Below are 23,075 nucleotides of genomic sequence, written 5' to 3' on the forward strand. Positions count from 1 at the left end.
TACAAGTGTGAGATTAATACCAGGTGAGCTATGCAGGCCCATTGGGCCTCTTGTTTCTATGTTTTCCTCACTTTAGAGGTTGTCATGTGCTTGAGGCTTTTTGGATCAATACCTCACATTTTCAGCGTTTATTTAAACCATAGAAAATGTTCATTTATGGGTCAATATTTCTTCCAGCCTTACAAACACATCGTTTGGTATCATAGAAAAATTTATGAGAAATAACTATCACTAGTCTGAATTAACATTTGTAGTACTTCCCTCCACATATTTTACTGCCTACAACTAAATAAAGATGTATCTACATTACACACATTCATTGTGTCGGTGAAAGCATTGTATTAAATGAAATATCGTCAAAAATATTTCTCCGAACTGTACAGCAACTTGAATGTTTGTTTTTGGATTACTGTACGGAATCATGCAAATTGCAAGTTGCCGTACAATGCTATGAAATTATGTCGGCATATTTCTCCCTGAAAACGTGAGCATACAAGCCTCTGAAGTAAGGGGAAAAAAAATAAAAAATCGCCTGCAACAGAAGCCCACTTCGTGTGATCATCACCTGCTTGGTAGCAATATCTGGTGTCGTTAACACAGTGAGCATGCTTGGATGAGATAGAGGTCAAATGCATTAAATATTTCAAATGAATGACCTTGCCTTACTAACGGAGTAACAAATCACAAATATTGAAATGGTTTTTTCTGTTACCAATACCAAGAGACCTAACATGATATTTAGCCAGTAGCATGCTAGGATGATGGTTATCAATTCAATTTGGTTAAGATTTATGGTCTCGTTTCAATTTCATAGTCAAAGGTGTTTTAGTATGTATTTTAAAAACTTCCTTTCAACAACCAAAAGGCTTAGGAATATGATAATTGGCTAGTAGCATGCTGGGGCAAATGGCAATCAAGTTGCTTCTAATGAATGACCTTGACCCACTTTCAAGGTCTTGATAGTAAAATATTATTAAATCTTTTAACAGGTTCTTTTGATTAACCAAAGTTCACAGGTAGTGATGTTTGGCTTGTAGCTTAATTAAGTCCATTTTAATATATTTGATATTGGTCCGAGTTTAAGGTTAATACCAGATGGGCGATACAGGCCTCTTGTTAGGTCCCCCCTTCCAATAAATTGTGTTACTTCTGGTTATCTTAGTGATTTCTTGTTTAAGCATCATCCACAGGCAATAGGTCACTGTGACATTGGCCTCAATGTCAAAGATTAAATAATTGTATACTTTTAAGAACATCTAGTCTGGCCTGTTCATTTTTATATTGTTGAAGATATATTGATGAATCTTGCAGTATATCTGCATTACCGACAGATAATGTGCAGTATACTGTCAGTAGGTCACTGTCATATTGACCTCAAGGTCAAAGGTCAAATAAGTATTCTTTTCAGTTACAGCAAAAAATTGGGTAACTTTCTTGAATATTCTTGACTGTGGTAGTTGCCAATGTTTGACTTATATGAAATGAAAAGTAACCCAAATCTGTCTGTTAAAACATTTATTAGAAAACCTGTGGCACATGAGCTACACACTCATCAATCTTTCTAATATTAATAAATTACAATTCTATAACAAAAATATGTAGATCTTACACATGTTATTCAGACTCCTTCACTATTCACTAATTAACTTTCCTGCAGTTAGTGGCAAGAGCCTCATTCAAGTATGGAAACCGATTCATCAACTCAAAATCTAATCCCAAACATATTTTTCTTTCTTTCGTTCTTTCTCAGTTGAGAAATGCTGTACTGTTCATAACACACCGGTGCGTGCCTTTTAGAAGATACACAGATTATATTTATAATTACCTGCAGTACATACACCCCATCAGGTCACAACTGTTCAACTCATGTTTAACTGCAAAGTCAGTTAGTACTCTATTTAAACCCTATTTTTCAAGTAATATATTCAGGGTTGGTTTAAACTATTTTATTCAATACTAAACATGATACATTTATGAGCACAATGATCCAGCCATTTCTTCATATTAAACCAGCTGATGGCCTTAGTATGATAAGCTCACCCCTTTATAATAAACAGATTTCAGGAATGAGGATCATATCTAGAAATACATCTTTTCCACATTCAGGTTTGAATTGAGGACTAAGACCAGTGCTCATTTTAGTACCTGTCTATCTAATCATAGGTTAATAAGTTAGTTTTATAGATTGTATAGAGCCTGAATAATGATGGCTTATTATATATAAAGTTGTGAGCAGTGAACAGTTGAGTCTGGGGCGAATTACTTTGAAACACGACATAAATGTACGTCTAATCTATATTGCAGATGTCACAATAATTCTATTTATAGATATATATATTTAAGTTTTACCAAAATATACTTGTTTCAACAATGTTGGCTCAATTATTACAAAATGTTGACACATCCTAGATTCAGACCTGTTTGATATCTAAAGCATTCTATTTTAATCAAAATCAGTAAAGGTAAATGAGAGATATGTATGTTGGCATTCCTCTGACATGGGAAGACAAAGTTTTCCTAGTGTTCAAACAACCAAAGCATGTTGCAGCATAAATGTTTGAATTTTTTATTGTTGATACTAAAATATTAAACATTATGTTAAATCAAACACATGATAAACTGAGGTTATTCAGTGTGAACTACCATTCTACCCATACACATTTTACAATGCTGATAAATGGACCTTCCACCAACCTGATATGTCGATTAGTGGAATATTGTTACTGTTCCCTTACACACCAACATTACAATGCTACAAAAACTGGTACAAACATTGCACACATTACTACTGTAATGATAGACACAAATAGAAAGACAGAAAAAAAGATAGAAGAGACAAATTGAAAGTAAAAAGATGTTTTTAAAAATTTATAAACATATATAATACTAAATCAGTCCATAGCAACCTATACCTGGTTTCAGCTAACTATTAGAGAGTAGATGTAATGACAGAATAAGGAAGAAGTAAGATATTGGGGAGGAAGAGGACAAAACTGTACAATCACAGGGAAAACATTGTCGGACAACAGTTATTTGTTAAATGTGCTATTACATAAACTATATACATAATCACAGATAAAAAAGGACTGCTTTGTACATGTGTATGACGTGTCACCAACTTGATAAACATACATATGGATCTACTTTGACATCAGAAAAAGTACTTGTATATATACTAAATAAAAAGCTTGTATGCTTGAACCCTTGCATGACCAAGATTATAGGAGATACATCTTCAATCAGCTGAGTAATACATTAATCATTATACCAGTAATAATTAATTATATAATATCATGATAGGCAGATTATTTAAACTATGATCTAAAAAACATGGTAAAAATTGGCATATTTCTAGCACTGGAACACAATGACAAATCAACCATGGCAACCAACAACCATGTTTTGTGATAAAGGTGAATGATGAAAGACATGCGTGTAAAATGTTGCAGATGAAAAAATGGATCAGTTTTTCCTGGAAGCTTTGATGGGTCGCATGGCGTCCGAGTGCCAGGTACGTATGTTGGCCAGAGCTCTATTAACTTTGTTACACCACATGATCCTCTCCTCTTTCGTGTCTGCAGACAGCCTGTGTCTACAATACAAAAGATTTTGTTCTGAAAACGTCATCGTATCATTTCATTTTATTTTTCTTACTTATTCTTATGACGGATGCTATTTTCTTTAATACTTCACAAATCTTTGTAAATTACACCAGGGGAAAAGCCTGAGCTTCACATGCTGAGTATAATATTGATGTGTAGTCAACAATTCCTGAAATCCAGCTGATATAATACTGAAATAATCAATAATCTTGCAAATAGAGGTAGATATCTTTTCCTGTGGAGATTTTTGTGCTGGACTTAAAATACTTAAGAGCCAGGATCATTGTGGACACCCTAGACTACACGTGCTGAACCAAAGCAAACACAACCTCACTTACAACATCACAATGAAAGCACTTTTTTATAATACATGTTGTCATATAAAACTATAACTATTAACTAATGGTTGACAAAGAAATCTATTTTACTGAAACAAGTGCTTTTCAAAAATGAGATTTTTTTCCATTTCCCTTTACATGTGAGACAGAAATCTCCAACGAGACTCACCGTGTGGTTGTCATGGTGTTGTAAGTCTTGGTGACCAGTGTGTCTGGTTCTCCCCTACGTGGCTGTCGTACGGTGGCCAACTCAAATGTGTTTGGTCTGGCACAGACATCCCGGGGAATCAGGCCAATCTTTTCTGTTATACATCGCTTCAAATCCATCATTCCTATTGGCTCCTACCGCACAAAAAACAGCCAAATATAATGTAAATCAATTGAATATATTTTTTGCAAAGGAGACAAACCTTCCTGAAGTGATGTATCAGAAATATCCCAATAAAGTTTACTGTAAACAGAATTATAACACTGCGACATCTTACCTCAAAAACCAGTCTGACAATTACAGAATGTGTTGTTGACCATGTACATGAACAATCTAGGGCTGTTCCATTAAAAATAGAAAACAAACTAAACGTCACAATCATATTCTCCACCCCAACAAACTGGTAAAGTGCAACCTTGACCAATGACCATGAAAATCTGTATAATGTGAAGAACTTTATACTTCCACACTTTAAAGTAAATCTGTTGAGGATTTCATGAGATATCTTGTACCCAAGATGTTTGATTTTTATGTCTGAAAACCATGTTAGTCTTGGGTTACATGTGTGATTGTATACGTATTTCATCAGAGTGATAATTAAGCATTCAAAGCCTCTAGATGAGAGTATTACTGTATTAAGCATTCAAAGCCTCTAGATGAGAGTATTACTGTATTCGATGGTCAGCATATACTTGCTATTAGTCTGGCTAATTATTGTATCAGCAGCCATAGTGAAACTAGTTCAACTTTCATAGCAGGTTCATAACTGAATATTTTCACTAGCCTCCAGGCTATGGTCATGAAGCAACTAGCTCCGACAAAAGATACTAGCTTGGGAAAGCATTCTAGTGGAATTGTACATTTCTGACAAAAGTCACTAGCCTGGGAAAGCATTCTAGTGGAATTGTATATCTCCGACAAAAGTTACTAGCCTGGGAAAGCATTCTAGTGGAATTGTATATCTTTGACAAAAGTTTCTAGCCTGGGAAAGCATTCTAGTGGAATTGTATATCTTTGACAAAAGTTACTAGCCTGGCAAAGCATTCTGGTGAAATTGTACATCTCTGACATAAGTCGCTAGTCTGGGAAAGCATTCTAATGGAATTGTACATCCCTGTTCTCTTAACTAATTCAATTCTCAGGTTTGGTATGCCTGAACAAGAATAAACTGGTAATTCCAGACCATATCCCAGTCTGTGACGTTAACTATTTTCCTTACTAGTCATTTGGACTAGTGAACCCATAATTTTAATAGTCCAACTGTGAATTTGCTAGTCCAAATTACAGACTGGTCTTTTTTACAGCATGAAGTGTAAATTGTGATCTAAATTGGAAAATTATTAGAAATCAAAACAAAATGTCTCTCAATAATTAACAAAAGAAACGGAGCACGGAACTTGATCGCTAATTATCTCTAATACAGTATTATTGTTGTTTCCATTGAGCCTTTAAGCACTAGCCAGAACTGTATTTTTTTTTTCGTGTTGGAACAATTTTTTCTGTCTGTTCACGGACAGGCTTAGCTGGTTTTGAACCTTTCCTTAAACTTAGCAAGATCGCCATGGTTGGTTTCGAGTGGTTATAAACCGGAAGTAATGTTTGTTAACTACTAAAATCTGGAACCCAGTCTCGCGATCGCTGATCGAAACTTCGAAGCTTCGACGAATACCGTATTTTACGATAGGATTAGAACTTGTGACAAGCTTTATAGTGCAAAAAATATACCATTAATAATATTTCCATTATTTTGGAGGAAAATTGCCACTAGTCCAGTCGGACTAGTTAAATATTTTCAATACTAGTCCAGACTTAAATTTACTAGTCGTGGGCATCGGACTAGTGCCTAACGTCGCAGACCATATCCAGGATATGTCAACACCAAGTCTCTGTCTACCATCATACAAATCAAAGATGCACTATAAGAAGATGGAATTTTTTAACAACAATAAGTTTATGACTCAATATGGAAACAGTCTTGTTAACAAACCTCACCTTGCGTGTCTCGTCGTTGGGGTATTTCCACCAACAGAGTTTGTTACCGGTGAGTACACACCATCTCCTATGCCATGCCCCCAAACCACTGACATCCTCAAACATTGTCTGTAAGTAAAACAAATAATTTAATACAGGTCTTTATACACAAATGCTTCTTAGAATCAGGTAAAACTGGCTTGAATCAATGTCAAAAATTTAGCACCACTGGTTTAGATGAACCATCAATGGAAACTTTATATCAGTGCAGATTTTGCATATGGAGCTAACTGTTCATTTTACATTATCAACATATTGACTATTACAAGAGGCACAGAGGGTCTGTATCGCTCACCTAGATATCTAAGCAATCATGGCAAAACATTCTTCAAGTGAGATCCAAGGGAATATGCCAGACCCAAAGGCCAATCCTTGTAGCATATCTGTATTAGATTTTTCATGCCCAGCAATTTTATGTATGGTTATGGGGTGGGGATCTCAACTGTTTCCAAACTGTGACTCTGAAACTAGGTCCCTTGGGTTGTGGCCAGACCCCAGGATCAATTCTAATATCATGACTGCAATCGTCTCTTTTAGCCCAGCATTTGTATATATAGTTTTGGGGTGGGGATCTCAACCATTTCAAAGTTATGACCCAGGGGTTAAGTCTGCAAGGGTGTGGAAGACCCTGGGTCAATTCTAATATCATGAGTGCATTCGTCTCTTTATGTGCAACAATTGTATATTATAGTTTTGGGGTGGGGATCTCAACCATTTCAAAGTTATGACCCAGGGGTTAAATCTCCAAGGATGAGGCAGTCCCCAAGGCCATCCTGGAAGCATATGTGCATTCATCTCTTTATACTCAGCAATTGTATATATGGTTATAGGGTCGGGATCTAAACTGTTTCCAAGCTGTGACTAAGAAACTAGGTCCCTAGGGTTTCAGTCAGACCCCAGGGTCTATTCTAATATAATGACTGCGTTCGTCTCTTTATGCCCAGCATTTGTATATATAGTTTTGGGGTGGGGATCTCAACCGTTTTAAAGTTATGGCCTAATGACTAAATTAATTTGTCTCCAAGGGTGGGGCCAGACCCTAGGGCCATCCTGGACACAAATGTGCATTCTTCTCTTCATACTCAGCAATTGTATATATGGTTATATGGTGGGGATCTCAACCATTTCCAAGTAATACATTTTTTTTGGCCCCACACCTTAGCCTGGGGGGTCAGCCCCCAAGTTCTACAGAAGAAGTCGTTTATAGCAATATAGCCAAGTTGCCCCCTTCTGGCTCTGCCCAGCCATTTGTACAATTTTGAATCCCCACCACCTAGGGATGCTTCCAGTCAAATATGGTTGATATATATCTCTTAGTTCCAGAGAAGAAGTCGTAAAGCAATATAGCCAAATAACCCTTTTTGGCCCCGCCCCTCAGCCACCTGGGGGGTCAGCCACACCATTTGTACAATTTTGAATCCCTGCCTCCCCTGAAAGTTTTTGATTAAATATGATTGATATCCAGTGCATAGTTCTACAGAAGAAGTCGTTTGTAGCAATATAGCCTAATTGTCCTCTTTTGGCCCCACCCCTCAGCCCCCTGGGGGGTCAGCCCAACCATTTGTACAATTTTGAATCTCCACCACATAGGGATGCTTCCAGTCAAATATGGTTGATATCCATCCCTTAGTTCCAGAGGAGAAGTCGCTTAAAGCATTATAGCCAAATTGCCCCCTTTTTGCCCCGCCCCTCAGCCCCACCATTTGTACAATTTTGAATCCCCATCACCTAGGGATGCTTCCAGTCAAATTTGATTAAATTCCAATCAGTGGTTAAGAAGAAGGAAGTCGTTTAAAGAAATTGTTGACGGACGGACGACGGACGCCACAGTATGGCATAAGCTCACCTTGGTCCTTTGGACCAGGTGAGCTAATAAACCAAAACACAGACAGGTAAGCAGGGACTCAACAGAGTATTTGAAGTGGTCATAGGATAATGAGAATCCTGATCATGTCGTCAATTCTATCCTAAACAAACACAGCAAGTACAAAGGTTGATAGTGATGAGGAAAACAGAGCTCGAGTTATTACTCAGACAAGCCTTTTTTCTTTCTCACTCTTTTTTTTAGCAAGTGAGTTTGACTTCAAATCCAAAAGCATTTCAGAGATCCTATCTTTCATTATCATGTGGAAAGGAACTTTTGTACAGACAAAGTGATTATTTTTTAAATATAGGCACTTGCATCCCTAAATATTGTAAAAAAAAAAGAGAAGGGGGGTTGGAGGGTTGAACTAGACTAGACATCAACATATGACTGACCATCATTATGAATTTATCATTGACAATGCCACTGTGTTTGGGGGGAAAAAAAGACACTTAAATTTAAGACAACAAAATGATTCTTAACATAAGGTTACAAGTCCATATAATGTTGAATACATGTACTATAATGTAATTGGTTATTACCAGGAATCCACGCTCTTCCACATTTTGTTCCATCAAGCACTTGAGTCTCATATAAATGGTTCCGTGTAGAGGTGACAGGTAGGGTATCTGTGGTAGGAATATTACTTTAGTTAGTGTAACAGGAAAAACACTTCTGTAATTGAACACTAACATCTTGTGAGAGGGATGCTTATCGAGATACAATCTAATTAAAATTATATCTTCACATCGCTCCCGTTTACTGATATGTCGCGTTGAAGATCTAACAACATCCCATAGAGGGTCACGTCAGAGGTCAACATGAATGCATTATCGTATTTATAACAAGCCAATCAAAACGCGACATAACTCTTTCTTTCAACCAATCAGAAAGCAGGACCTGTAGCATTTAATGCAGACACCTCGTAGCCCAAAATCGTCTGGTCCAGTGATAGTTTGAATATTGCGAAGCCTGTCATTGGTTAATTTTAGTTTCAGGTTGTTAAACTTTTTAACGACAACATCACCAGAAGAGGAAGTCTCTCTTATTTCAAAGCAAAATCCACAAATTGTACAAACGTTGTCTTGTAGATAGACACGGCGTGGTGTCATGGGCGCCGCCATTTTTCGATGCTCATTTGACACCTCTCGATCTTTTATCATAGCAAGTGTGTTCCGAAATCATTACATCATCACTTACAGAAATGCGTAAGCTCTCATCTGATTGGTTAATGCAAAGGTCGCCTGAACATGACCCTCTACGGGATGTTGTTAGATCTTCACCGCGACATATCAGTAAACGGGAGCGATGAGAAGATATAATTTTAATTAGATTGATCGAGATATAAAAATAATGACAGGAAAAAAACAACACATTTTGACTTTTCATCAACATGTCTGAATAGAAATATGAAATTTGTGTGGTTTTTTTTATGTCATTTAATATTGAAAGAAAAAAAATATTTCAATAAATTCCTAAATGAAATACATATAACAATTGACGTTAATTACAACCAAGAATCAAGTGAACTAAAGAGAAGTTACTTTGCCGAACTAAAGAGAAGTTGAAACTGTTTTTTGTTTTGTTAACCTCCTGCAAGATATACCTATGTTACAAGGGTAACACTATATATCAGATCTCCATCCCTGACGAAAAACATGTTTCCACCTACCCTTTCTAATGTGAAGCTGCTCTTGTCGAGGTGTCTCATGGTGATGGGTATTGTGGTGATGAGAGTAAAGCTGGTTGTTCTCACGGCAGTAGGACCCCCTGGACTTGGACCTGTCAACACAAACATGTCCCATTAAATGTTGTTAAAGTGAAGGCTTAACAGAGTGACCGGAGCTATATTGTAAATGTAAGTAAAATACACAACAGAGGTTAGGTCTAGGCTGTGTGGTATGCATATAAACAGTTCTGGAAAAAGTTGTAGCAAAGAACTTCCTCCAAAACCATTAGTCTGGCTTCCCAAATCTGTGTTATATATGATATCATTACAACATTAGAATGAAGATGACAACTTTACATGTGGTTACATTTTCATTTTATTTTATAGAGTTTTAATTATTTAGGAAGCCATCATTTTACTAGAAAATGTCTGTAAGATATGAATGCCTACAATCCATGCCATCACTGTCATTTTTTCATTTTTTTTATTTAAATAGTAATGGTGACCTTAGTCCTGACCTTTGACCCCTGAAACATAAACTCGTTCAGAGATTCATTCTCATATTTGACCTTTGTGTCATCAAATTGTTCAAGCTATCTTATTAATCATAGTCACTAAAGTGATGACAACGAGCCAGAAAGGGACACTATATGTCAAGGACATAAAAATACCTAACATGGAGACCCAAGATTCTCACCTGTAATGCTAGTCGATTTCAGCGCTTTCTTTGGTGTTTTTCTTTTCTTATCTTTTGCTGAATATTCTTTTGAAACAGACTGAAACAAAAAGAGTAATTTGAGACCACTGAAGCAGATTTTTTTTAAACAGACTCAGTTTGTTTCTTAATAATTACCATGACAAGACTTTCCCTTTATAAGGGGAGTTTCATCACTCATAATATCATCAAGTTAACTTGAATTTTTCTTTACTAGTTAACAAAAGTATTGCAAAGCATATCTTTTGTTTTCTTTTCATATTTTTGTATAAATAAGTGTACTCAGGATGATCACGAAATGGAAAATTCTGGAAGAGTATATTAAATGGTTTTATAATGGCATTGATACTTTTATAATGGCATTGATACTTGTATTTTGGAGATTACAGATTGACAATAACTACAATCTGACAGAACATTTTTCCGCTTTATGTCAGATAGATAGATAGATAGGGATGATGACATGACACTCATCCAAACTTTACAATAGAGTTCCAGCCAGTGTCAATAAAATCTGTAAAAAGCGGTGACATTTAAGCGTTATTTTCAGTTATGAACACTTTTTGGTAAAATTGATACAAATGTTTCATTTTCTTTCCATATTGCAGTAAACTGTCAACAATTTTTGACAAAGGGCAGCCAGACAACTTCGTTCAAACATATGCTTGATTGAATTTTACCATCAATCTTTATATCTCATGAAATATTATAAAAATGAAGTCTTTATGATTTCCTAAAAAAATGTCTTGATCAACCATTCAACTCACCATGCTATAGATCTCCATACAGAGTTTGAAGCTGCCTGATATGCCATGTATCTTGATGAGGTTTGGAAAGTCAAGGCTGCCCCTCATCATAGGGTCATGTGTGGACAACATCTGGGTAACGATCACCTGTGTGTGGTTCCGTATCAGTATCAGGAAATAGTGTACAGTGTTATCTGTAATGCCAGAACAGTTCTCATTAATGTCTTCATAGCTACCTGTAACAACAATGTACATATCACATGTAACGTCACAACAAATCTCGTTAATTTCTTAACAGCTTCCTGTAACAACGAGATGTACAGCAGATGTCACCTGTAAGGTTTCACAGCTACCTGTAACAATATGGTACCAGTATACATCAGTAGGACATTCTGCCTTACCCTTTGTGTTATATATCCTAGTTAGAGTGATATAGGATGTCTTACCCTGCACACTGCCTATCCTAGTGACAAAGTCCTTCTTGAGGGGCAGTCTGATGTCACTGATGGTCAGTGAGCCCTTTGGTCCAGTACCTGGGGGGTCCAGTTGGCCAGAATCCTTCAGTCTCTGTACCTCAGTCAGGTAAGCAAGTCGCTTCTGGCCTGGATGGTAAAAATTGATAAAAATGCTTTCAGTGAATTTTTATATTTCTATTGACTGCTAGTGTAACCTCTGTTTTAAATGACAAGGGTCTGTATGCATGGGTGATGCAAGAATTTTCATCTCAATGGCAGATAAAAAGTGAAAATTATATTTATATCAAAACAGATTTGCTTCATTTCACAAATCATGCAATACTTGGAGCATTTTGATCAAATTTTTGGCCAATTTACCACATTATGTGAACTGTTATTTGGTCAGAATAAAGTCTTTGTGATGTTACAACCCATGGGTATATTTATTATAACGGCCAATATATGATTTTTCATGACATTTGAAGTTCATTTTGTTAAAAAATGCTTCCTCAAGAATGAAAAATATAATTAGTAAACCCTTTGTCTTGAAACTGTGGATAAAACCAATTCCACCATTCATCTTCGATAACCAGGGGTTACGCTCACTTTCGCTCTCTACACCCCCCTGGAATATGTCAAAGCAAAATTGAAGGCACAAAGATAGCTGTTTGATTGGTCTCAGGTAAAAAAAAACCTGATCAATCGCTAGGCTGATACCTGTCCTTTGAAGATTACAAAGGAGAGACGCCCGACTTCAAAGCCTGTCAATTATACTGTTACGTGACTGTAAAATTCTTTTGATGTACATCAAAGGATCAAACTAGTCTTCTTGTCTCAACAACAAGGTGGCACACACTGAGCCTTCAATTGTGCTGACATATTCCAGGGGTGTAGAGATCAAACGTGAACGTAACCCTTGGATATCGAGGATGCCCACCATTAGGAAGACCTTCATATAGTGTTTTAAGGTTTTGGAGTCACCTCATTTGTTTGCTATAATGACAATTTTAAAAACATACACAAGTCCATATTTGACTTTGAAATCAACGTAAAAATACCAGTGCGTCATCTCCCCAATACACTTACATGAGAGAAGCAGCAGTCGGTGACACTCGACCTGCTCTGCCGAGCCTGCAAAGTGAGAGTTGGCAGCACAACACTGATTCAGGGCATTGCTCGTCTGCATTATGACACTCTGCTCCTGGCTCACCAGCTCATGCAATTCCTGAAACAGAACCATGTTTAATGTATGGGATGGAAATGTAGCCCTTAACATGTCAACATTGAAATTATGATAATTTGATTAACCCAGATGAATTGACAAGTGCCCTCCCCGTAGCTCCCCTACCCAGTGCTAGTTTGATTTTTTTACCTGTATCCTCTCCTTAATAGATTTGCTCTCTATGTCCCTTGGAAGGCTAGTTGGCATCTGGATGTCCTCCTCCACCACATCTGCTGAGTATGTCCTATTTCTCACAATTTTCTTTTTCCCTTCTGAACTCCAGTCAATGTTCCTGTAATACATTCAAGAAAGTTTCAGAACAAGGAGCAAAATATTTAAATCGTATCGCACAATTTGTTAACAAGATGTCCAATGGGCCTGTACACTGACCTGCAATTCATCTTACATCTTTGACCTTCTGAAATGGTCAAGTTCAAATCTTTTAAAATTGAATAGATATAATTACGTATTAACACATTATGGGCCTTTTTTGGAAGATTTCTTAACTCTACACCTGATGGTCCGTTTTTGAAAGATTTTGGTTACCAAACATGGCTTCAGAAATGGTTAGGAATAGGGACAAGTGTTTATCTATTGAATGTATCGTATACAATTAACTGGAGATTTCAATGAAGAAATGTGAATTTGTTACTTACTGCGAGTTTCTGTAGCTGGTAACACTATAGACAGGTTGGCTGTCGTTGGCAATAGCATAGCTCTCGTGTCTATGGTGGCGCTGTAATTAACAAAACAAGTGCTTTTAGAACAGCCTTGTGATCCATCAATACTAGAGAGTTTAAAGTTGTAAGTTCTGTCCATTCTAAGTGGTAAATCTGTGAAGTTTTGCATGTGAAGATTTTACATCATCTTTTTACAAACAAGACAAATAATGATTCTGTCATATAAGTATTAAAAATATCATTATTACTGAGTTTGAATTAACTTAAAATAAAAAATAAAACTATTCGTTATTACATAAATACTGATTATTGATAAATAATGACGAACAAATTCATGTATCCATGTTGTTTATTTACACTTACAGGGGCAGCCACTGGTTGTCTGTGCCTGTACACAACCTCATCATCAGTGTCATCCTCTGCACCTATTGCCTCATCCAGAAGATCGCTGACACCTTGCTCGTCTCCCTCATCCGAGTCATTTGTGTAATCATGTCGCCGTGGTGGCTGACCAAGGGAACTCTGACTACTGGAGGCAGAACTCTCACTATCCAGACTGCTGGAACTTTCCTCCTGCACAAGTCTTCGTAAGTTGGTTGTACTTTGGTGACGCACACTGGCTGGCACTGGTGCAACAGGTTCACGCACCTTTTGCTGCTGGCCTTGGCGTTGCCTCTCTTTTTCATCCGGTCGGTGAGGGAGAACACTCTGTCTACGGACAGACGCGGGCACAAACGCACTTAAACTAACATCATCACTGTCTGATTCATCGTCTATAAATACTTGTTCGTTTTTCTGTGCAGCATATTCCTCCTCATCCTGAGTTGTGGTTCCCTCCGACTGTGTGTCTGTGTAGTCCATGTCATCCGTTTCCTCTTCAGTAGACATAATAGGAGGGTGCTGATGTCGCTGAGGAACCAAATCCTCTCCATCTGTACTGTCAAAACTATCACCTTCTTCAAACTGGACACGCTTTGTGGATTCACTGCGGGTCACATTTGGTTTCTCATTACCACCACGTTTCTGTGAAATCAGTCTGTAAATACTACTCTGCCCTTGCTGTGACCCTGTTTTGGGAGCAGGGGGTCGTGCCGGGGGCTGGCTTTCAGACTTTGGTTGGTCCTTGTTTGTGAAAGTGTAGGAAGCTGTGTCCTCTGAAATGTCAAATCCCATTGCAGCAAGTTTTCTTTCAAAATCTAGCAGCAAGAGGGTTATTGCAATACCATATTAGCACCATGCAAAGCAGTGAAAAGCATTAATGCATCAAAACCCCTTTGAAATAATTAATTCTTATGTTAAAAGTACTATTGACATCTCAATGCAAAGCCATTGTTAATTATTTAATAAGTGACCCATTTCCACCATTTTTACCCGGAGGATAATTTGAAAAACGTATCAAAGTAGTTTTTAGAACAACATGAAACCAATTCCAAGCAAGTATAGAAAAGGAAATTGAAACAGTGATTCCTATACCAGAATAACAGGATATAAGTGCAGTGTAACTAGCCCTCACCAACTATTCCTTTACCAGTATTTATTTACCTCTAAATGACATGCAGGCAAAATAGCAAAGCAATACAAAGCACATAATTACTGTATACCAGGAAAGTTTCACCAAAGTTTAGCTCTGTCATCTTTTGTACTCCATAAAAAAGACGATTTGATCACGACAGCAGATATCCGTGAACATTTATACCACATATATAGTACTAATTACATAGGAAGGGCTAAATGGATTTTAGCAGTGAAGGTCAAATATTTGACAAGGCAAGTTTCCTGGTAGACATTATATAATATATAGATTTGCATATTGCATAATACATAAATAACAACAATGAATCCTATAACAAACTATCAATTCATCACAAAAACTACAGTAAAACTAGCTGGAGTGACACTCATATATAAGTAATAGTCACTATAACTTCAACAGTTTGTGTGGTCACTTATTTACTATATTTAGTCTCAAGTAATTTGACCTAGATGTGTTGAATACTGATGAGTCAAAAGAATTTTTGTCCCATTCACATATATAATCCTTCATTCTTCTAAAACACAAATAGGTTGACCTGGTCAAAATGTGTCGATACCTGTCTGTTAAATATTACACTGTACTAATCGGATTTTAATTGACATCGGCATAAGAACTGTTTTGGGAAATCTGAATGATTATTTTAACAACACTGGATACAAGATATAAGTTCTTTCCTACGTATACATATATGATGCATTTTGAGAACTCAATCGTAAGCATGTCATTGTGCATCTGTAAACAGTGATTTTTGTTGCTCAGTTTTATGGCCGAATACAGACTTGTTTGCTAAAAAAAGTGCCTTATTTCCCCAAAATAACCAACAAGCCATTCAGATTGTTATGTCTCTCCTGTGCTCTGCTTTGACCATCAATGAACATTTCAAATGTGGTTGGTCTAGCACTTATAGTTTCAGAGAAACTTACTTAAACGCAAAAACTTAATGTGGATGGAGATGCTGACAAAGACAATGTACTATGAAAGGTAGGCCGCATCCAGCATTTGATGCATCTAACGTCCAAGTTTGATTGGTCTAGCACTTATACTTACAGAGAAACTAACTTAAACGTAAAAACTTAATGTTGACGCCACAGTCACCGGAAAAGCAACACCTTGGTATTGCTTCCGCTACTTTTTGGCAGCAAGACAAAACCTGAGAAATACAGTACCAATGTCAATACAAATAAGGCTATATTTTCCCAATTCATAAAGGAACAGGCTGTTGTAAAATTTAGGTAACAAAAACAGTGATAAAGTTTCACATAAGCTGTGTTGTGACATACCTGCCCTAGCTTGGGCCTTGATGGCCTCACGTCTGTCCTCAACCTTTGACGGCTCTTCCTCGGATTCCGACAACTTGGTCTCATAAGCTACAGGCTTATTCTGAAATTGGTAAATCTCAGGTCAAACTTCTTAATTCAAAATTTTAAAAGCTTATTTTGTTACATGTTCTTTGATTGGTTTGTTTTATATGCCTAGGCCAAAAACCAGTTGTAAAAAAAATAAAACAACCCCTTTTTCTAAACAGCATAACAAATAAAATATCAGAACTGATCACCTCTAAATATATTAAGTTTGTGATTTGAGGGAAAATGGGTTTCTAAACAAACTTTCCTCTTTTTGTCAGACACTGTGGCAGTAGTAAAAAAAAAACACCCCACTTTTATAGAGACTTTCAGTTAACAGGAATAAGTAAACAAACAATAACAGCAAACATGGGCATTCATTTTCATAAGCTAAATCAATTTTGTTTGTATGTCATCTTAGTGCACATTAAATCTTTAGTAACATATCAACAACACAACATAAAAAGGCCATTCTTGAACATTCAATAAAATTTAAACATAATCTTTCCTTTTTTTTCTATTTTAATGTATCACTCGAAGGAGGTTGTTAAACTCTTGACCTTAGCTTGAGCTTCCATGTTTAGAACACCAAGGCATAACTATTTAAACCCAGAAGGCTCTCACCTGGTCAGTTTGCGACGTCGGTTGGACATCTTCCTTCAGCATGCCATTCTGCCACCTGTTCTGCAGGCTGGCCAACTCATTCATCCTATCCCTCCTCAGCTTGTCTGCAATGTCGTCCGTCTTACTGTGCTGGGCCTGCTCCAACAAGCGCTGCTGCATCATCTTGGTTGCACTGCCAACCTTTCCTGGGGAAGCTCCTGGCTGTAATTTCACCGAGGTTGATTTCACAGGTGTAGACTTGACAGGAGAATTCTTCAACTGCCCTGCCTTCTCTACAATACTGTCCTTAAAGCTCTTGCGTGGGGTTAGGTTTTTATTTTTAGCAGCAGGTGTTTTATTGACAGGAGCAGGTGTTCTCATAGGAGATTTGGTTGGAGAACAGGCCCCAGGATCAACTTTTTTTATGTGTGCAACCTGGTTACTGGATGACATGTCCTCCCACGCTGACATCCTGGCTCCCACGGAGTAGGCAGTAGGTTCCTCTTCCTTTTGAGGTGTCTCATCATCAACTCTTTGCTGCCAAGATGCCATCCGTGATGACACAGGCCTGGATGCAGGATCCCCACCCTGTTCTGAGCTCTCTGTTGTCTGTTTTGATACAGACACAGGTCTCGGCAGAGGTGGTTTATCTGAAACTGGGGTTGCCATCTGCCGGGCGGGTTGGTGGACCTTCTTAGCCACTGCTGTTTTGGTTGGGGTGCTAGACACCTTTTCCCAGGTTGCCAGTTTGGAAGACATGGGCTTTTCAGACGGATCCACAGCTTTCTTCTTCGGTGTATCTGCATTTTTCCATGAATTCAAACGTTCTCTAATGGGCTTTTCTGTTGGATCCTCATCCCACTCTTGTAAATCAGTCTGATCTTTAGCATTGACAGGAACCTGGTCAACCAACTGACGAATCTTGTGCTTGGTCTGTGAGTTCTTTGCTGGAGAATTCAGCTTAACTGAATGCTGACTCACATGTTTGGCAGGTGAGGCAGAGGTGGCTGTGGTCCTTTTAGGAGATGAAACAGCAGGTGAGCTGATGACTGGGGGAGGAGGTGGAGGTGGGGGTGCAGCTGACTTGCTGGGGTTGTGAGCTTTTACCGGTGATCTGGCTGGAGACCCAGTACTATCAGATCCAGAGTCTATCCTAGGTGGTTGCCACTTAGGCTTCTTCTCCTCTTTTTTTCTGGAGAAGAAAATATGTAAACTTTGTATATGTGTTAAAACAGCCAATCAGCTACTACACCATAAACATGGAATGTTTTTGACACTCTTTATTTGAAAGTAGCACATATATATAGTTTGATAGTGAACATAGTGTATTTAACAAAGTAACATTGCTATCATATATCAGAGAAATAACCAACCCTTGCAGTTTTATTCTATTTTGCTCTCAACTCAATATTGAGACACTCAACGTGATAATTGTTTATTATAAGTGAATGTAAGTATTTAAGTGGTCATTATAATCAGACCTTATCGAATATACAGCTGATTGATTTATGCTAAACTTTTTGGTTAGTGCACATCAGATCAGATCAATTTTGTGTAATAATGTTGCACACAAAATCTCCATCTAGTAAAGAGTTAGACTCACTGGATGGATGGGTGGCTCAGATCATCCTCCCAGTTATTGATGTTGGCAGCCAGTTTGGCCAATCTGCCTCTCCTTGATCGAGTTCCATTGTTCTCCTTGACAGGTGACTCATGACTCCCTGTTGCCGGCAAGATAGATGTTTCACCTAAAAGGGAAATTTGAAAGGCACTATCACAAACAGGTCTAATGTATGAGCTCAATACATGAAGTAGGCATTGACCTGTACAGTAAAACAGTTTTCTTAGTACATGATGTAGACCCTGACCCATGCTGTAAAACAATTTCCTTATATATAATTAGTAAATAAAGAAGACCCTGACCTGAACATTGAGTCAGTAAGTACATATAGTAGGCTCTGACATATCGACCCATACAGTAAATCAGTTTTTTAAGTACATTGTTTATGAAGTAGAGCCCTAGCATGTGCAGCAAATCAGTGTCCCTGTACCTTGTTCATCCCTGGTCTTGACAATCTGCTGCATGCGAGACTTAACACCGAGGATTGCCGGTGTATCTGCTTTCATCTGCATAGCTTCCTCCCTTAGACATTGTCTCTTCCCAGGGGATTCTGTATTGAAGTAATTGATTACATTTTTACAACAGATATACAGTGGAACCCGCTTATTATTATATTATATATACGAGAGAAAAATATCATAATAACCAATCAAGCTGTTTTTCACAAGGTGAAAGGTAATAATCTGTTTATACAATGTTTTCTAAAAAAATGTTATTCTCTGGATTCCACTAGGTTCAAGACATCTGACTTTACAATGCATTTTATTATGAAATATAAGTATTCAGAATTTTTCCTGTCTATATTTTTGAGTCTGAATTTCCAATGAGATTTAGACATTTTTTTCCCAACTGGATGTGGATTTTATTTTGTTAAAGTTTGCTTCTGCCAGAGCACAATTTATTTCAAATTTTTCTATATAGGCACATTAGACAGACTTTAGATAACATAATCCTTGATTATCATGCAAATAAATGGATTCAGGTGTTACGATGGACACTGACGAGACTGTCAATTTCACCCCAACAAATTTTCAAATTTTGCAATTTCCAAAAGTTTTTATAAACTTGTGTAACTTTAATTTGAAATCTTACCTTCATCTTTACTTTTGATCACAACATTTTCGGTGGTGCTATCTTCGAGCACACGTTTCCTTGGCATAGGTTCTGGGGTTTTCCCTAGCTTCTGGTTTAGCATCTCTCGTCTCTGTCTGGTCCGCTCCAGTAACCTCTGTCAGTCAACAAAGTCAATCTTTAGAAAAAATAGTCTGAGAATATGTGGCCATGGTGGTATTATTAAAATGTTATACCAGGAGGTCTAGGATTCATGGCTTAAATGCCCTTTTTTCTGTAAAGGTACGGGCCTGTTCATTTTACAACAAATATGGGAGGTCATCTTTTATGAGCCAATGACTAATTTTCTTAGGGAATTAACATGCTTCAGCAGACAAGAAGGATTTTCTTCTTCGTTTTTATGATAGGGGACCGACATGGCCATAAAATTTAACTGGCCAAGAGGGCTATCTGAAATGCAAGTTATGGTTTACCCAGTAAACCAATGCATCGGTTTAAAATTTGACCCTGATAAAACACACATCGTGACATATCACAAGTTAGGAATTTAAACTGTAAGATAATGTCATGAAATTTGAATTATAGCTTTCCTTTTGTAATCTGATGGTATTTTTCATTTAATTTCACCATCTCACAACCGAGACAAAGATTTTATATCAAGGCTATTGACAAGTTTCAAAATTTAATTTGAATGTAGAATATTTTACTGAGCCCAAGAAAAAAATGAAATTTGCTTGAATTCCAATATTTTCCAATTAACATTTACCTGATATTGCAGTAAATCATATATATATCAAGAGATGGATTCTTAAACAACATTATATAAATATTAAATAACATGCACCTTTTACAGTGTTTCTTCAATCTTAGATTGGGTTTAATCAAGTAACCTTTAGTTTAACATATAGGCTTTAAGAATTGAAAAAAGACAACTTTTAGCTTCAAAGAGTTGATTTACAAGATCTGATATATATACAAATAATACAATGGATTAATTATCATTCATGTCGACCTTTGAACTTTCCTCATAGATATCAGAGAAACCTCCAACCCGAGGAGTGATGTTATTTGGCTGTCTAACCTGCGACACTGCCAAGGGTTTAACCAACCAGAAAACTCCTCGGGTTGGAGATTTCTCTGGTACACCTTTAATGTAGGGGACGATTATTTTTCTCCCATCCTATTATTTCAGTCACAACTTCACCGACAGTATGTACATAGTGTAACACATGTTGGGTATGAATACAATAACTTTTGATGGCGATACAATTACTGGTGACACATTTTAATGACATCACAATTGAACATGTGCGAATCCGCACGAGGCTATCTCCCCTTAGGGGGTGACAAGCTGATCTTTCCCTGCTAAAACAGCGGAAATACATATCACTTTATCATCCCAGCATAGAAGTACTCTGGCGGAATTTAACATAGAATTTATAAACTGTTAAATATTGCGGTATAAAATGCAAATTTGACCCATCAATTATAGTTGGAATTCTATGAAACAGATAATTATAATACCAAGAAATCTAGATATGTGCTGCATTTCTTCATTTTTTGACTAAAAAATTACTTAAGTCAAGAAAAAAATTCAAAGAGAAAATGTCAGATGAAAAGACTTGAGACTTGTCACTTATTTGATTTGCATTAAACAACAACATTGTCTTTTATTAGTTTTAAGCTGGACTTTTGCTGCTGTATACATAATTAGTTGTATAACAGGTCCAGTACACTCTGCCAATTGAGCTATATAGCTGTAAAGACCTATAATAGCTCTATTGACCTATCTGAAAAAGGTCTTTTGAGCTATTTTCAAGTGATTTTCTTTTTTTAAAGAAAACGAAACAAAGTCGCTTTTAAAAGAAGATTGTATCATTACGTTGATAACAAAAGACATTAAATATAAGTATTCTTTTTAAAAAATAATGATGTAAAAAAAATCGGAAATTTTACATTTATGAAAAATGAAAATAAACATCTAACTGTATGCTCTTTGTAGTCAACATTACCATAAACCTTATTGTTTTATGCGACTTTGCTTTAATTTAATGAAATTTGAGAATATATAGCTCAATACAGCTAGAATTTATATGTGTATATAGCTATATAGGTCTTTATAGCTATATAGCTCAATCGGCAGAGTGTACTGGACCTGTATAAGGCTGGGCATAGTACCGCATCAATAATCATAAGATTAATCATTGCCTGCTAAGTAAGACAAATCTATTCAGAATAGTGGAAAAGGTCATATATGCCTTCAGAGGGAGAAAATGGAAAATAGAAGGATTCAGAGGGACAGTTGACATGTAATTTATAAGCTTATGCATTATAATGTTGACAAGTTTCAATACCTGCTCAACCTTTTAATTTATCATAAACCATCAGGTCTACAGACTACATTTAAATTTATTTTAAATGTCATTAAGTTAATTCAGCTGGCAACGGTCCATTTGTAGCATACAGATAACAAGTCAACTGTATCTTATACGTACAGCTTATCCGTTACATGTGAGAACTGGCAAGGATCCAACAAATTTAAAAGTTGCGGTCATAACTCATCTCATATGACAAACGCCTGAAGGCATCCTTCTTGATTTTAAATTTACAAAACTATGCCCATCTTTCGCTGTAATAAACATCGTTGTAAGCTTTTTAAATTATGGAGATGTCTTGATTGTATTTCATTACTTATTTATAATGTAACCGGTTGCGCATAAAATGATAAAGGTACATTATTTACACATTGATGAATTACAAAACTATGCCCATGCTGTACAATTATCGTTTTGCACCTGTATATCTTCTTCAGAAGTGTCGTCGGTATCCATATTTTCCGCCGAATAATCCATATATTAATCTGAATGATAAACACTCTCAGTTCCTTTTTTTCAAATATCTGACCATCAAGTTTGTTAATGATCAGGGGGAATTGCATTAAAGTCTGTAATCGGAAATGGAAACAACGCCAAGCTACAAATATATCCAGTAAATATCTCTCTCTATGCTAGTAAAAATATTTAGCATAATCGTCAAACTCGAAATCTAATGTAGTGAACGTCCGCCCCGGTCTCACTAGCCTGACTAGGCCAAACTTCCAAAATCAAAGCAAAAACTTGAAGCAATAACATTTTCTTCAATGTGAACAGAACTCACAGTCAAGGTGTATTCTTCGCTTACCTCTGTATATGGATCCATTGTTCTTTCTTCTCTAAACAACGGAATTCATGAAAAGATCGTGATTTCTGTTCAAATATTCAAATGAACACTGCCACACCGCTTCCTTAGTCTGTTTACAACTTTTGAAATTGGCGGTTGTAAGTATCGTAATTTCTCGCGGCTTGCGCGATTTGATTTTCCGATAACTATTTAT

General features: G+C 36.8%; 1 protein-coding gene across 4 annotated transcripts; it reads right to left on the bottom strand.

Annotated features, from left to right (window-relative positions):
- Positions 1-1,500: 1,500 nt before the first annotated feature.
- LOC110448173 (anillin-like) lies at positions 1,501-23,024 on the bottom strand. Of its 4 annotated transcripts, none has more exons than XM_021494278.1 (18): positions 22,883-23,024; positions 19,724-19,859; positions 19,062-19,181; positions 18,614-18,758; positions 17,032-18,202; positions 16,345-16,444; positions 13,894-14,726; positions 13,507-13,586; positions 13,001-13,142; positions 12,715-12,853; positions 11,620-11,775; positions 11,195-11,409; positions 10,410-10,488; positions 9,716-9,825; positions 8,586-8,672; positions 6,141-6,248; positions 4,110-4,282; positions 1,501-3,592 (listed from the first exon to the last, which is right to left on the bottom strand). In XM_021494278.1, exons 1-18 carry the CDS (start codon positions 22,898-22,900, stop codon positions 3,463-3,465), a joined length of 3,942 nt encoding a protein of 1,313 aa, XP_021349953.1. In that variant the 5' UTR covers positions 22,901-23,024; the 3' UTR covers positions 1,501-3,462. The 4 variants fall into 4 exon arrangements, with proteins under 4 accessions (XP_021349953.1, XP_021349952.1, XP_021349955.1 ...); XM_021494277.1 differs by lacking the exon at positions 22,883-23,024 and adding an exon at positions 22,498-22,757; XM_021494280.1 differs by lacking the exon at positions 22,883-23,024 and adding an exon at positions 22,498-22,756 and having other exon boundaries at positions 11,195-11,367.
- Positions 23,025-23,075: the final 51 nt, after the last annotated feature.

Source organism: Mizuhopecten yessoensis, unplaced genomic scaffold, assembly GCF_002113885.1.
Source record: "Mizuhopecten yessoensis strain PY_sf001 unplaced genomic scaffold, ASM211388v2 scaffold3855, whole genome shotgun sequence".
NCBI classification, from domain to species: domain Eukaryota; kingdom Metazoa; phylum Mollusca; class Bivalvia; order Pectinida; family Pectinidae; genus Mizuhopecten; species Mizuhopecten yessoensis.